General features: G+C 41.1%; 1 protein-coding gene across 1 annotated transcript in view; it reads right to left on the minus strand.

Moving 5' to 3' along the window:
* The window catches only part of LOC132780498 (rho guanine nucleotide exchange factor 1), a 66,615-nt gene that overhangs the window by 37,276 nt on the left and 11,930 nt on the right, over positions 1-17,409 (minus strand). The window contains exons 2-10 of the mRNA XM_067461194.1: positions 15,282-15,392; positions 13,615-13,698; positions 12,724-12,843; positions 11,305-11,406; positions 9,656-9,698; positions 5,564-5,669; positions 5,311-5,451; positions 1,588-1,617; positions 24-126 (exon numbers count right to left, since the gene is read on the minus strand). Of these exons, the coding sequence (XP_067317295.1) occupies positions 24-126; positions 1,588-1,617; positions 5,311-5,451; positions 5,564-5,669; positions 9,656-9,698; positions 11,305-11,406; positions 12,724-12,843; positions 13,615-13,698; positions 15,282-15,308 (756 nt within the window). The 5' untranslated portion in view covers positions 15,309-15,392. The remainder of the gene's footprint in view (positions 1-23; positions 127-1,587; positions 1,618-5,310; positions 5,452-5,563; positions 5,670-9,655; positions 9,699-11,304; positions 11,407-12,723; positions 12,844-13,614; positions 13,699-15,281; positions 15,393-17,409) is intronic.

Below are 17,409 nucleotides of genomic sequence, written 5' to 3' on the forward strand. Positions count from 1 at the left end.
AAAGGAGGCTTTCGGAGGCTTGCCTTTTTCCGGAAGAAGTTGGCCTTGGACTTCTTGTTCTCGGCCGCCTTGCTCTTAACCCCCAGGTGCTTCATATACGTCACGATCGCCGCAAAAATGGCGGAACTAAACGGCAGGAGGAAAACAGAATTAAAATGCATTTAATGCTGGCAATAACGTTATGCAAGAAAATCCCCTGTTCCTGCCTCGAAAGCGTCATTTTCTGTGAAAGCAAGCCATGCAACCCCTTTCATTGGGAATTCTTGCAAAAGCATGCAACGGCAGCAAATGAGCACCAAACAAATGCATGTAATGGTTGCAGCTCAAGCAAGCAGTGCAACCCCTTTCATTGGGAACTCGTGCAAAAGCATGCAATGGCAGCAAATTAAAGCATATAATGCATCATTGGGTTGCAGCTCAAGCAAGCAATGAAAACCATTTCATTGGGAGTTCTTGCAAAAGTGTGAAATTGCAGCAAATTAATGCATATAATGCAGCATTGGATTGCAGCTCAAGCAAGCAATGCAACCCTTTAATTGGGAACGCTTGCAAGAAGTTGCAATTGCAGCTAATTAAAGCATATAATGCAGCATTAGGTTGCAGCTCAAGCAAGCAATGCAACCCCTTTAATTGGGAACGCTTGCAAAAGTGTGCAATTGCAGAAAATTAATGCATATAATGCAGAGTTGGGTTGCAGCTCAAGCAAGCAATGAAAATCCTTTCATTGGGAGTTCTTGCAAAAGTGTGCAATTGCAGCAAATTAAAGCATAAAGAGCAGCATTGGGTTGCAGCTCAAGCAAGCAATGCAACCCCTTTAATTGGGAACTCTTGCAAAAGCATGCAATGGCAGCAAACTAATGCATACAATGCAGCATTGGGTTGCAGCTCAAGCAAGCAATGAAAACTCTTTCATTGGGAATTCTTGCAAAAGCATGCAATGGCAGCAAATTAAAGCATCTAATGCAGCGTTGGGTTGCAACTCAAGCAAGCAATGAAAACTTTTTTATTAGGAGTTCTTGAAAAAGTGTGAAATTGCAGCAAATTAATGCATATAATGCAGCATTGGGTTGCAGCTCAAGAAAGGAATGCAACCCCTTCCATTGGGAATTCTTGCAATCATGCAAGGGCAGCAAATGAGCAGCAAACGAATGCATGCAATGCAGCACTGGGTTGCAGTTCAAGCACACAATGCAACCCCTTCCATTGGGAATTCTTGCAATCATGCAAGGGCAGCAAATGAGCAGCAAACGAATGCATGCAATGCAGCGCTGGGTTGCAGTTCAAGCACACAATGCAACCCCTTTCATTGGGAATTCTTGCAAAGGCATGTAATGGCAGCAAATGAGCAGCAAACTCTTGCTAAGAGAGAAAGAGCCTTTCTTCTGCCTGTATGGCCAGGATGGCTCCATGCCATGCCTTTTTGCAAAGCCTGCAATTTTCCTGGGCAAAGAAGAAAGCATCTTGCTGCAAAACCACAGCCACAGCTGCCTTTTTTGCAACGTGGCACCAGATTTGCTCGAGAGCCAAAAGACTGCCGCCTCCATCATCCCCACTTCCATACCCTACCATTGCGGGCTTTGCACGAACCTTTTTTCCTCGTCGGCCGAAATGGTGAGGCTGGAACAAACGAAGGGGAAAGAAGGAGAGAAAGAGAGAGATTGGCATTGAATTTAGCTCGTTTACATTCACATGGAGGCATGTTTTGAGGACTTGGTGTTGTCCGACCTGCACAATAAACAAACCCAGATCCCGGCTGCAAAGAGCATCCCTCGAGTCTCAAGAATATTTTGCAGCAGAAGGTCTCAATCTAATCCCACAATTATAATAACAATAACAATAATAAGATCTTAATTTTTGGACTGCAACCCCCCAAATCATCCCAAAAGGAGGTTCTGGGAATAATAATAATAACAATAATAATAATAGACCAAAGAGAGGCAACTTTTGCAAGCTCAAGTTCCCAGGTTAACAATCATATTCTATTTTTTTAATTGTGTTTTATCTTTCTATCGCATGCATTTTAATATTTGTATATATGTGCTTTTCATGGGATATATTATAAACAATATTGTTCCCTGCCTTGAGCAGTTAAGAAGCAGTTAATAAATTATTATTATTATTATTGTTATTATTATTATGACCCAGAAACATGGCAAATCCAGTAATATGGGGATCCCAATAACATGGAGAATCCGGTAACATGAGGATCTCAATAAAACATGGAGAAGAACGCTCTGCCCCCAGTTTGACCAGTTTCCCAGCATTGCCTCCCAGTAACATGGGGATTCCTGGAGAATCTCAGTAACAATGGAAACCAGGAACTTGGGGAACCCAATAAAGAATGAAGGAGAACCCTCTGCCCCCAGTTGGACCAGCACTGCCTCCCAGTAACTTGGGGAACCCAGCAATATGGAGATCCCAGTAAAACATAAGAGAACCCAGTAACACGAGGATTCCAGGCAGATCCCAGTAACGATGGAAGCCAGAAACACAGGGAACCCATTAATGACATCCCAGTAAAACTTAAGAGAACCCTCTGTCCCTGGTTTGACCAGCACCCCAGTATTGCATCTTAGTAATGTAGGGAAACCAGTAACATGAGGAACCCATTAAAAGGGGAAACCAGTAACATAGGGAACCCATTCAGATGGGAAACCAGTAACATAGAGCACCCATTAAGATGGGAAACCAGTAACTTAGAGAAACCAGTAACATGAGAAACCCATTAAAAGAGGAAACCAGTAACTTGGGGAAACCAGTAACATAGGGAACCCATTAGGCTGGGAAACTAGTAACATAGGGAAACCAGTAGCACAAGGAACCTATTGAAATGGGAAACCAGTAACTTAGGGAAACCAGCAACATGGGGCACCCATTGAGATGGGAGACCAATAACATGGGAACACACTGAGATGGGAAACCAGTAACTTAGAGAAACCAGTAACATGAGGAACCCATTAAGAGGGGAAACCAGTAACATAGGGAAACCAGTAGCATAGGAACCCATTAAGAGGAGAAACTTAACTTAGGGAACTTAGGAAACCCACTGAGGTGGGAAACCAGTAACAAAGGGAAACCAGTAACTTGGGGAACCAACTGAGAGGGGAAACCAGTAACATAGGAACCCACTGAGATGGGAAACCAGTAACAAAGGGAAACCAGTAACTTGGGGAATCCATTGAGATGGGAAACCAGTAACATAGAAACCCATTATGATGGGAAACCAGTAACACGAGGAACCCATTAGGCTGGGAAACCAGTAACATAGGGAACCCATTGAGATGGGAAACCAGTAATTGTGGGAAACCAGCAACATAGGGAACCCATTGAGATGGGAAACCAGTAACTTAGGGAAACCAGTAACGTAGGAACCCATTAGGAAGGGAAACCAGTAACGTGGGGAAACCAGTGGATGGTCCCCAGTGGCTGCTCTGCGGGGTCCAGCTTCCTCTTTGTGCAAACTCACCGGTACTTCAGCCCCATCGTCACTTTGCAAAAAGGCAAGGGAGCCCCTCGGCATGGTCTGCACGGCGCAATGAGGATCGGAACAACAACAACAGATACGGAGAGAGCCCGACAGGCAGCGGCAGCGGCGGCTGAAGTCGGAGTCAGGAAATGGGTCTGTGGGGGGGCCGGGAGGGCGCTTATAGCCCCACAGCGGATGATGCAAGAGGAGGCAATCCCCTCCCACAGCTGGATCCCATTAAAGTATGCAACACAATTTTGGAACATGCTCCGTTCCTGGCTCGGAAGCCCCATTTCCTGTTTGATTACGCTGTCCTTGCTTTGGAAGGAGTCATTCTCCTCCCGTAACATCGTTTTTGGGGCTGCCACAACGTTGCATCAGCTGAGACTCAACGAGAGAGTCTTTGAAAAACTATGGCAATATGCGCTGCAGGGTGATGTCCCTCCCGCAAAGACAAAGTTGGTGTAGTTTGATGCACTTTCCCCATGTTTTTATGATAGAACCAATCAGGAATTGACATTGATAATCCAAGATGGATGGTCTCTCCCTGTTTTGCAGAAGGGGGTCCGACTGGATGACCTTTGGGGTTCCCATCTACATTGAATGCATGAATATCTTCTATATTCAATGCACAAATATCTAAAACGAGTGCCGGCATTTGCTCTTTGGAGGTCTTTGATTGGAGGTCTAATTCACTCACCACACCGTCAAATCTATCCTCAATATTATTATTCCTCCTATACAGATCTTCCGTATAGTCTCACCACCTTCTCTTGATGTCTTCAGCTTCTGTTAGGTCCTTGCCAACAGTTCACCTGGGATCCTGTCATCTCCTGCTGCCTTGTTGCTAGCAATGCTTCTTAAGGCCCATTCCACCTCACTCCTCAGGATGTCTAGTTCTAATTCACTCACCACACCGTCAAAACTCTCCTTGATATTATTATCCTTCCTATACAGATCTTCCGTATAGTCTCACCACCTTCTCTTGATGTCTTCAGCTTCATTTAGGTCCTTGCCAACAGTTCAGCTGGGATCCTGTCGTCTCCTGCTGCCTTGTTGTTAGCAATGCTTCTTAAGGCCCATTCCACCTCACTCCTCAGGATGTCTGGTTCTAATTCACTCACCACACCATCAAAACTATCCTCAATATTATTATTCCTCCTATACAGATCTTCCGTATAGTCTCACCACCTTCTCTTGATGTCTTCAGCTTCTGTTAGGTCCTTGCCAACAGTTCACCTGGGATCCTGTCATCTCCTGCTGCCTTGTTGCTAGCAATGCTTCTTAAGGCCCATTCCACCTCACTCCTCAGGATGTCTAGTTCTAATTCACTCACCACACCGTCAAAACTATCCTTGATATTATTTTCCTTCCTATATACTGATATTCTGCATAGTCTCGCCACCTTCTCTTGATCTCTTCAGCTTCTGTTAGGTCACTGCCATCTTTATTTTTAAGGCCCATTCCACCTCCCTCCTCAGGATGTCTGGTTCTAATTCACTCCCCTCACAGTCAAAACTATTCATGTAATGTATGAATATCTAAAATGAGAGTAGGCTGTCATTCTTTGGAGGTCTTTAAACAGACAGATTCGATGGAAAAAAGGGGCTGGACTGGATGACCTCTGGGGTTCCCGTCTACATTTAATGCATGCATATCTAAAACAATAGATAGTGGGCTTTGGTTCTTCGGAGGCCTTCAAACACAGGGCTTGGATGGTGTTTCCCTGGCAAAAATGGGTTGGACTAGATGACCTTAAGAGTTCCATTCTGCATTTAAAATGGTAGATGGTAGGTTTTTGCGGGGAGGGGCTGGTCTGGATGGCCCCTGGGGGCCCCACTCACTGCATCTCCTCCAGCCGGGCCAGCAGGAACTCGGCCAGCTGCTTCTGCTTAGCCTCCCGGATGCCCCGGTCCTTGGTGCGGTAGCTCTCCAGCTCAAACAGCTCCGACTCCCCCGGCGTCATGCCCATCTTGCGCTTCTCCCTGCAGCAAAGGGGGCAAAGGGCAAGGAATGTGGACTGGCCACCTCAACATCATCCCAAAGGCATTGCACCATATAACACAACTTAGGGGGGGAAAACAATTGCATCCAGACCTGAAGTCTTCCAGTTGCCGTGCAATCTCCGGATCTTGGAAATTCTGGATTTCCTGCAAGTATTTCCGCTGCTGGTCATCGGGGATCAGCTCTGGTCGGGTCCGATCTGCAACGAGAAAGGAGATTTTCCCTGGGAAATTTGCATGTTGCATTTTGGATGCAATTAGCAGACCAATGCAGATCCAAAGGAGTGCAGAGGAAAGACTGTGTGTACTTCTTCAAAGGATTTGCATGTTGCATCCAGTATTATGCAATTAGCAGACCAATGCAATGCAAAACCAAACCAAACAAAAGGAGTGCAGAGACAACAATGTGTATACTTCTTTACAGAATTTGCATGTTGCACCCAGTATGCAATTAGCAGACAAATGCAATGCAAAACAAAACAAAACGCGTACAGAGACAACAATGTTTATACTTCTTTACAGAATTGGCATTTTGCATTTAGAATGCAATTCAGAGACATATGCAATAAAGCCTAAGGAGTGCAGAGAAAATATGGTGTATACTTCATAAAAGAATTTGCATGTTGCATCCAGTATGCAATTAGCAGACCAATGCAATGCAAAACAAAACAAAAGGAGTGCAGAGACAACAATGCATATACTTCTTCACAGAATTTGCATTTAGGATGCAATTCAATGACAAATGCAACATAAAGCCAAAGGAGTGCAGAAAAAAAGATGGTGCATGCTTCATAAAAGAATTTACATGTTGTGTTTAGGATGCAATTAGCAGACCAATGCAATTTAAACCAAAAGATTGCAACGAAAAGGCAAAGAATTGGAGTTTTTCCACCTTGCAATTTGCATGTTGCATTTGGCATGCAATTAGTAAACAAATGGCGTTTAAACAAAAAGGAGTGCAGAGAAAAGACTGCATAATCTTAAAAGAATTTGCATTGTGCATCCAGGATGCAATTTGCATACAAATGCAATTTAAATCAAAAGGTTTGCAGGAAAAAGAATGTGGGCTCGCTCTGCAAAGAAAAGGGAGGAATGGGAATTTTCCTTCCTTGAAGTTTGCAGGTTGCATTCAGGATGCAATTAGTAACAAATGCTGTTTCAAGCCAAACAAATGCAATTGAAACCAAAAGGGAAATAATGTGCAGAGATATTCAACATAAGGTTGGTGCAAAAGTCAAGACTCTGAGAAGTCATGAGGACTACAAACTTGCTTCTCCTTCTCAAGTGGGAAAAATTGAATTTTCCCAGAATTATTGCCCAATCTGACCCATAAGAGGCTCCTGTTCCGAACGCACAATTCTCTGCCAATTTGGAATCCCTGTTTTCTGAAAACTCTCTTGTTGCCACGTCATAAAAGGCGCCTGGGAAAGGTTCCCAAAGCCACAATTGCTATGCGCTTCCTTTTCGCAGCCGGCTTCCTGAGCGCCCAGAAGGGAATTCTTGCTGCTATATTTGTCCAGAAGCAAAAACACAAAGACACTAAAAGGATTGCACTGGACAAAGAGCCAGAAAAAAGGCTTCAAGCACTCGAAATAAACACAAAGGAGCCATCGGAGGCTCTTCCAAAGGGATTTCTGGGCATTGCCCTGCAATTATTTAGATGCCAGTTTGGCAGAGAAGAAGCCAAACTTGCAAACAGCCCTTGGCAAGGTTTCCGGGTTGGTGCAAATTTGGAATTTTAAGTAGACTAGTGCAATGTCCATGCATATAATATTTACATGGACCTTTGCAGCAATGCAATGCAGGGGCTGGACTAGATGGCCTTTGGGACCCTTCTGAGTTGGTGGAAATTTGGAATCTTAAGTAGAATAGTGCAATGCCCATGCATATAATATTTACATGGACCTTTGCAGCAATGCAATGCAGGGGCTGGACTAGATGGCCTTTGGGGTCCCTTCTGAGTTGGTGCAAATTTGGAATCTTAAGTAGATTAGTGCAATGCCCATGCATATAATATTTTCATGGATCTTTGCAGCAATGCAATGCAGGGGCTGGACTAGATGGCCTTTGGGGTCCCTTCTGAGCAAATTTGGAATCTTAAGTAGAATAGTCAATGCCCATGCATATAATATTTACATGGAGCTTTGCAGCAGTGCAATGCAGGGGCTGGACTAGATGATCTTTGGGGTCCCTTCTTCCTCCCTCCCTCTTGCATAGGAAAGCAATGCAGCCTTTGATATAATTATTTCAATTACTGTATATACTCAAGTAGAAGTCAAACTGAATATAAGCCGAGGGAAAAACTGAGAAAACTTATTGACTTGAGTATAAGCTAAGGGTGGGAAATGGTCAATTTCAAAATAAAAATAGATTGCAATAAAATTACATTAATTAAGTTGAATGTTTTTAAATGTTTACATAAATCTTTAATTTAAAATAAGACCGACGAACTTTGATTAAACTATTATTCTAACCTTTTTCTGTGTAAATGTGCTTACACATCCCTTCCAATAATAATAGAGTAAAAATAATAATTTAATAATAAAATAAAATAAAATAAATGTAATAATAATAATAAATAGAATAAATGTTATCAAACAACAATAGAGTAAAATAATGTTAATGTAATAATACCAATAATAGAGTAAAATAATACATGTAATAATAACAACAATAATAAAGTAAAGTAATAAATGCAATAATAATAGAGTAAAATAAATGTAATAAATAATACCTATAATAATACCTATAATAGAGTAAAATAATACATGTAATAATAACAATAATAAAGTAAAATAATAAATGTAATAATACCAAAAATAGAGTAAAATAATAAATGTAATAATAATAAATAAATAATAAATGTAATAATAAATAATAAATGTAATAATAATAGAGTAAAATAAATGTAATAAAATAATAGAGTAAAATAATGTAATGTAATAATACCAGTAATAGAGTAAAATAATATATGTAATAATAACAAGAATAATAAAGTAAAATAATAAATGTAATAATAATAAATTGAGTAAAATAAATGTAATAAAATAATAGAGTAAAATAATACATGTAATAATAATAATAAATAGAGTAAAATAATGTAAAAGAGGTATTACCAATAACAGAGTAAAATAATGCATGTAATAATAATAACAAGAATAATAAAGTAAAATAATAAATGTAATAATAATAATAATAATAAATAGAGTAAAATAAATCTAATAAAATAATAGAGTAAAATAATAAATGTAATAATAATAAATAGAGTAAAAATAATGTAAATAAAGTATTACCAATAACAGAGTAAAATAATACATGTAATAATAACAACAATTATAAAGTAAAATAATAAATGCAATAATAATAATAATAATAATAAATAGAGTAAAATAAATGTAATAAAATAATAGAGTAAAATAATGTAAATGTAATAATACCAATAAATGTAATAAAAATAATACTAATAACAGGGTAAAATAATAAATAACTTTGACTCGAGTATAAGCTGAGGGGAGCTTTTTCAGCCTAAAAACTAGGCTTATGCTCGAGTCTATACAGTAATCTGTCACTGCGGAGTTGTTGGGGGGAAAACTCCTTCCAAAATGCTGAAGTGTCTAAATGCCAATCCCCCTCCCCTGAAAAATGCAAACCACTTGGAAGTTTGCTCCAGGAAATTCCCTTGGAATACTTCTTGCTTGAGAGTTTTGCAGGACATTCTTTTAGAGAAAATGCCAGCTGCAATTGCCCATTGTGGACACTAGATGGCACCAAGCGTCTTTGGGACTGGCTGCCCAGTTCTCCTCCCTGAAGGTCCAGCCTGGGCCAAAGAGTGACCTCACCCCTGGCAGCAGCTGGACACACGCCCGGGACTCCTCCCTGTTGCAAGAAACGGAGTGTGCAGGCGTGATATGATAGGTTTGGGTATGAATGGAAGGTGCATGGATGGAGTGAATCATTTTGGAGACACTATTCTAAAATATTAAGGGACCTGCAACGATTGCCTGCTTGCTGAGACTGTAATGCAAAGTCCTGGGACTCCCAGGGTCCCGTCGTAGCGTTCAGCAGCAGCAATCAAAAGCAGTGTCAAAGTGCATGAGTTGCCCAGTGTGGCTGATGCATCCAGATAGAAAACTCACAGGGAAAAAAGGGGCACCCCATGGGAGGAAAACGAGGCAGTTGCACTTACCCAACTCGAACTGCACAGCGGTGGGAACAGGGACCCTCAGCAACTGCAGAAAAAGGGAGAGAGCACAATCAAGGGGTGCACTGAGGAACAGGCTGCAAAATCCTTTAGAGATATATACATACAAACACATATACATACAGACACATATACATAGACATACACACACATACATAAATACATATATACATACAAACGCATATATATACACATACACATAAACATACATACACATATACATACACACATACATTAACACAAATATATACACATATATACGTATACACATATACATACATACATACACATATACATTCGCACAAATATACATATACACATAATACATACACATATATACATATATACACACATAAAGGTTGGTAAGGGTAGTCCCCTGACATTAAGTCCAGTCATGTCTGACTCTGGGGTGTGGTGCTCATCTCCATTTCTAAGCCAAAGAGCCGGCGTTGTCCATAGACACCTCCAAGGTCATGTGGCCAGCATGACTGCATGGAGCGCTGTTACCTTCCCGCCGGAGCAGTACCTATTGATCTACTCACATTTCCATGTTTTTGAACTGCTAGGTTGGCAGAAGCTAGTGCTGACAGCGGAAGCTCACGCCGCTCCCCGGAATCGAACCTGTGACCTTTCAGTCAACAAGCTCAGCAACTCAGTGCTTTAACCCACTGCGCCACCGAGGGCTCCCATATATACATATACACATATACATATATACACATATACATATGCACAAATATACATACACACATACACATACACATATATACATATACACATATATACATATACACATACATACACATATGCACACATACACATACATACATAAACACATATATACACACAAATATACATTGACACATATATACATACACACATATACATACACACACATATACACATATACATACACACATATAAGCACATACATACATACACACATATACATACATAAACACATATATACATACACATACATATACACATATACATACACACATACATAAACACATATATGCATACACACATGTATACGTATACACATATATACGTAAACACATATACATACACACATACATACACATATATACATACACGCGTATATGTATACACATATACATACATATACATACACACAAATATAATACACACATATACATATATACACACACATACATATATAGAGAGAGAGAGGTAGGGGTGCGATTGTCAGAACGGAAACAGCAACAAAAGGAAGTGGTTTCAAGGAGGAAATAAGTCGTAACAAAGAGGGAGGAGCCATTCGCACGGACAGCAAGTTAAGCATATGTACATACATACATACATATATATAGAGGGAAAGAGAGCTTCATTTTATCTATTACTATACTGGTGAAATGGGAGTCAAAACGGTGCGTCTGCACTGTGGAACGGATGCAGTTTGGCGCCACTTTAATGCCCTTTGACTTTTAACTGCCCTGGCTTAATGCTCAAAAGGGAAACTACAACTCCCATCATCCCATAGCACGGGTTCAAAGCGAGGCCAAACTGCATTGACTCAACAGTGTTAGGTGCGCCCAAAGAGTAAGAAGCAAAGGGTGCTGGGAAGGAGGAAGCATTGTTTGTTTATTTATTTGTTGTTGTTTACTGACCCCGGCTTTGTCCAAAAACATGTGGCAGAATTCGACAAACTGCTTCTTGGCTTCTTTGGGTCCCAAGCGGTTGAGGATGAGGTCCGCGTGAAGGGAGCAGAGCTGCATCATAAACAGAATAAACATGATAATAATAGTAATGATAGTAATAATAATGACTTAATTAAGACTTCTGGTTGTGGGAGTTGAAGTCCAAAACACCTGGAGGGACGGCCAAACTTGGCCCATGCCTGATCTAGATCTATCATCTCTTTACCTTTATCATCTCTATGGCTGGATGGCCATCTGTCGGGAGGGATCGAATTGTGTCTTCCTGCCTGGTAGAAGCACAGAAGGAGTAGATGGCCTTTGGAGTTCCCTTCCAACTTTAGGATATTATGATCCAGATCTATCATCTCTTTATCTTTATCATCTCTATGGCTGGATGGCCATCTGTCGGGAGGGATCGAATTGTGTCTTATTCCCAGGCAGAAGCAGGGTCATAGAGATTATGATCTAAATCTATCATCTCTTTCTCTCGATCATTTGCATGGCCATCTTTATCTATGGCTAAATGGGCATCTGTCGGGAGGGATCGAATTGTGTCTTATTCCCACTCAGAAGCACAAAAGGAGAAGATGGCCTTTGGGGTTCCCTTCCCAACTCTAGGATACTATGATCTAGATCTGTCATCTCTTTATCTCGACCATCTGCATGGCCATCTTTATCTATGGCTAGATGGCCATCTTCCAGGAGGGATTGAATTGTGTCTTATTACCACGCGGAAGCAGGGTGGGACTGGATGGCCTTTGGGGGTTCCCTTCCAACTGTAGGATACTATGATCTAGATCTATCATGTTTCTCTCGATCACCTGCATGGCCATCTTTATCTATGGCTAGATGGCCATCTTCCGGGAGGGATTGAATTGTGTCTTATTACCACACAGAAGCAGGGTCAGACTAGATGGCCTTTGGGGTTCCCTTCCAACTCTAGGATACTATGATCTAGATGTATCATCTGTTTATCTTTATCATCTCTATGGCCATCTATCTAATGCTGGATGGCCATCTGTTGGGAGGGATCGAATTGTGTCTTACCAGGCGGAAGCAGGGTCCGACTAGATGGCCTTTGGGGGTTCCCTTCCAACTCTAGGATACTATGATCTACATCTATCATTTATTTCTCTCGACCGTCTGCATGGCCATCTTTATCTATGGCTAGATGAGCATCTGTTGGGAGGGATCGAATTGTGTCTTATTCCCAGGCGGAAGCAGGGTTGGACTAGATGGCCTTTGAGGGTTCCCTTCCCAACTCTAGGATACTATAGTTCTCTGTACATTTTCCCCCTGTTTACATCTGATGCAGGGAAGAATGCAAAATGACACAAACAAACAAGCAAACACGTAAACAAACACCAGTAAACAAACAAGCCAACGCACCACGGGGCTGGAGTCGAACTGGAGGACGACATGCTGCAGGAAGGCCATCAGGTAGGTCGGGTGGGACTTGAGCACCTTCAGGCTCTGGAACAGGCCGCTCTGGGCCTCCGGGTTCTGGAACTGAAAGGGTTAAAACGGGGGGATTTGCAGTTTTGCTAAGGACACATCCAAACAGTAGAATGCAGGCAGCACAAGGCAATGGAATCCCTGGGATTTGTAGTTTCACTAAGGGACACAGCTGAATAGCATAAGGCATGCAGCAAAAGGATGTTTGATCCCTGGGATTTGTAGTTTTACTAAGGGACACATCTGAATAGCACAAGGCATGCAGTGCGAGACAAATTGTATCCCTGGGATTTGTAGTTTCACTATGGGACACATCTGAATAGCACAAGGCATGAAGCACAAGGCTATATGATCCCTGGGATTTGTAGTTTTGCTAAGGGACACATCTGAATAGCGGAATGCACGGAGCACAAAGCAATGGGATCCTTGGGATTTGTAGTTTTGCTAAGCAACACATCAGAGCAGTGTAATGCATGCAGCATAAACTTACTGGATCCCTGGGATTTGTAGTTTTACTAAGGAACAGATTGCGCAGTGGAATTTAAACAGTGCAAGGCTAGTGCATCCCTGGAATTTATAATTTTACTAAGGGCACATCTGCTCGGTGGGATGCAGGCAGCGAAAGTCAATGGAATTCCTGGGATTTGTAGTTTGCCAAGGCCTTTTCTTTTCTCCACCAAGGGAAACCCAAGTACGACTCTCATCACCCCTTGGCCTTGAGCCTTGGAAATTCCAAGCGGGGCTCAACCGCATTCTTTCTGCAGTGTAGTAAATCTAGAGTGGGATCGAAGTGTGATAACTATGTGGTGCGGACGCTTCACTCACGGGCTCGATGTCGTTTTCGAAATCCTCGTCTTCGGCGCCGATGATGGCCATGGCGGAGCCGCTCCGAGCACCAAGCGCTGGGTTCTGTGTGGGAGAAAAGGAAGGAGCCATTATTGTTATGTAAGAGTTTGGATGGCCATCTGTCGGGAGAGATTGGGTTGGGTCTTCCTTTTTGGCAGATGGGGTTAGACTGGATGGTCTTTAGGGGCCCCTTCCAAATCTAGGATCCTATTATTATTATTATTATTATTATTATTATTACGTCAGAGTATGGATGGCCATCTGTCATTTATCATCAAATAAAATAAGAATTTGGATGGCCATCTGGCCTTTAGGGGCCCCTTCCAACTCTAGGATCCTATTATTATTGTTATTATTATTATTATTATTATTATTATTATTATTAAGTAATAGTTTGGATGGCCATCTGTCGGGAGGGATTGGATTGGGTCTTTCTTTTTGGCAGATGGGGTTAGACTGGATTGCCTTTGGGGGGCCTACCAACTCTAGGATCCTATAATAATAATAATTATTATTATTATTATTATTATTATTATCATTATTATTATTATTCAGACTCATCAAATAAAATAAGAGTTTGGATGGTCATCTGTCGGGAAGGATTAGATTGGGTCTTTCTTTTTGGCAGATGGGGTTAGACTGAATGGCCTTTGGGGGGCCCTTCCAACTCTAGCATCCTATAATAATAATAATAATTATTATTATTATTATTATTCAGACTCATCAAATAAAATAAGAGTTTGGATGGCCATCTGTTGGGAGGGATTGCATTGGGTCTTCATTTTTGGCAGATGGAGTTAGACTGGATGGCCGTTGGGGGTCCCTTCCAACTCTAGGATCCTATTATTATTATTATTACGTAAGAGTTTGGATGGCCATCTGTTGGGAGGGATTGGGTCTTCCTTTTTGGCAGATGGGGTTGGACTGGGTGGCCTATCGGGACCCCTTCCTACTCTAGGATCCTATTATTATTATTATTGTTATTATTATTATTATTATTATTATTATTAAGTCAGAGTTTGGATGGCCCTCTATCAGGATGGATTGGATTGGGTCTTCCTTTTTGGCAGATGGGGTAAGACTGGGTGGCCTTTAGGGGCCCCTTCCAACTCTAGGATCCTATTATTATTATTATTATTATTATTATTATTAAGTAAGAGTTTGGATGGCCATCTGTTGGGAGGGATTGGATTGGGTCTTCCTTTTTGGCAGATGGGGTTGGACTGGATGGCCTTTGGGGGTCCATTCCAACACTAGGATTCAACCATCGTCATCACCATTGCTTTGGATAAGGATGGCATCTCCTTCTCTGGAGGCTTTGCAGAAGATTGGATAGCTATCTGCCAGGAGGGCTTTGATGGTGCCTTCTTTCATGGGGGAAGAGGGCTGGACTAGATGGCCTTTGGGGGACCCCTTACAAAATATAGGATTCTTTGTTTTAGTTGGTAAATGGTTAATATTAGAAATATGGAGCAGAGGAAATCGACTGCTCTCTCTTCAGAGGAAAGGGTGAGTAAACTGATAGGGGCACCCAAAGGTCATCTAGTCCAGACTCCCAGCCAATTGATGGGACCCATATCGAATGTACTGCACCTCCCATTGGATCTTTATCTTGCAAGCTATGATGCCCCTCTGCAAATACTCACCCCGTTGAAGCCTTCCTCCAGCTCCATCCTCTTTGGGGCTTTTGGGGAACGAGACCCCCAGGAATGTGGTCAAGGGCCCCAAGGGCCCCGGGCTGGGATTAGGTCTTCAACCTGGCAGTGTGGAAAAGGCCGAGAATTAGTCCACTGGAAGTGAAGGGCTGCAATGGGAAAGTTGGGAGGAAAGTTTGAAAAAGTTTGGGAAAGTCTGAAAAAATTTCACAAGTTTGGGAAACTGAAAAAGTTTGGACAAGTTTGAAAATATCTGAGAAGGTCTGAAAATATTTGAGAAAGTTTTGGAAAGTTTGGGAATTTTTTAAAGAAAGTTTGGAAATGTCAGGAAAAATTTGAAAAAAATTATGCAAGTTTGAGAACATTTGGGATAGTTGGGGAAAGTGAAAAAGTTAAAAAGTTTAGGAAAGTTTGAAAAAGTTTGGAAGCTTTGAATAAGTTTGGAAATGTTTGGAAAAGTTTGGAAATTATGAATAAGTTTGGGAAAGTTTGAATAAGTTTGGGAAAGTCTGAAAAAGTTTGAGAAAGTTCAGCAAAGTGCAAGGAAGTTTGGAAATTGTTGAATAAGTTTGGGAAAGTGAAAAAGTTTGAGAAAGTTTAGGAAAGTTTGAGAAAGTCTGGAAAATTTTGAATAAGTTTGGGAAAGTTTGGAAATGTTTGAAAACGTTTGGAAGATTGTGAATAAGTTTGGGAAAGTTTGAATAAGTTTGAGAAAGTTTAGGGAAGTGTGAGAAAGTCTGGGAAATTTTGAATAAATTTGGGAAAGTTTGGAAATGTTTGAAAAAGTTTAGAAGATTGTGAATAAGTTTGGGAAAGTTTAAATAAGTTTGAGAAAGTTTGGGAAAGCATGAAAAAGTTTGGAAAAGTTATTTTTGTGGGACTAGAATAACTAAGGTTTTGGAGGAACACTTTAATAATAATGTAATATAATAATATAACAATCATAGTGACGATGTAATAATAATAATAATAATAATAATGTAATGCAGTCACTATAATTCACAACTGATTTCTCCCGAAAACCCAAATATTATCTTTCTATTTCCCCCTTCTATTTATTAATTTTAATGCAGATGCTGCAATTCACAATCATCCAAAGTAACCCACATTGAAAAAGAAAAAGTGCACAAACAAAAGGGAGAAAGATATACAGTATACATGTAATATATATATTTATAGTGATTTTTCACAGCAACATTGTATTGTTATAAATTCTAAGTCCTGCAAAAAAACAATGTTTCCCTTTTCTTTCTTCCTCTGTTCCTTGTTTTTATTGCAGGCAGTCTAATTGCCACCAAAGTAACCAACTTGCAAAAAAGGAAGAGAGGAAAATGTGCATAAACAGGTTTGTTTTCCTTGGTGCGTGCACAAAGCCCGACGCCATTGCAAAACATTCGTGGAAAGCAAAGAATACAGCAATGTATAGGGTCCTGTTGGACTACAAATCCCATCATGCTTCACCACTGCCTGCCTGGGGATAATGGGAGATGGGATATGGAACCCAATGTGTTGAGCAGATGTTTCAAAGAACAGCAATGATAATAATAATAATAATAATAATAATAATAATACATTATTAATTAATGTTAGGGTCCACAAATTCACGATAGTATTGTGAAAGGGACCCCCAAAGGCCATCTAGTCCACCCCATTTCCTACTAGACGGGGAGACACACCTAAAACCCTCCAGAAAGATGGCCAACTGATGTTTGAAGACCCTCCCCCAAAAAAGCAAAGTTGGCTATTCTTTTGAGATAGTAGATCCCATTAGATATGGAGGGCACCCCAAAGGCCATCTAGTCCAACCTACTTCTCCCAAGCAGGAAGACACAACCAAAGCCCTCTCAACAAATGCCCAACTGATGTCTGAAGACCCCCCAAAAAAGCAAAGTTGGCTATTCTTTTGAGATAGTATATATCTCATTAGTTATGGAGGGCACTCAAAGGGCCATCTAGTCCAACCTACTTCTGCCAAGCAGGAAGATACAACCAAAGCCCTCTCAACAGATGCCCAACCGATGTCTGAAGACCCCCCCCCCAAAAAACGCAAAGTTGGCTATTATTTTGAGATAGTAGATCCTATTAGATATGGAGGGTACCCCAAAGGCCATCTAGTCCA

This window comes from Anolis sagrei, chromosome X (genome assembly GCF_037176765.1).
Source record: "Anolis sagrei isolate rAnoSag1 chromosome X, rAnoSag1.mat, whole genome shotgun sequence".
NCBI lineage: Eukaryota > Metazoa > Chordata > Lepidosauria > Squamata > Dactyloidae > Anolis > Anolis sagrei.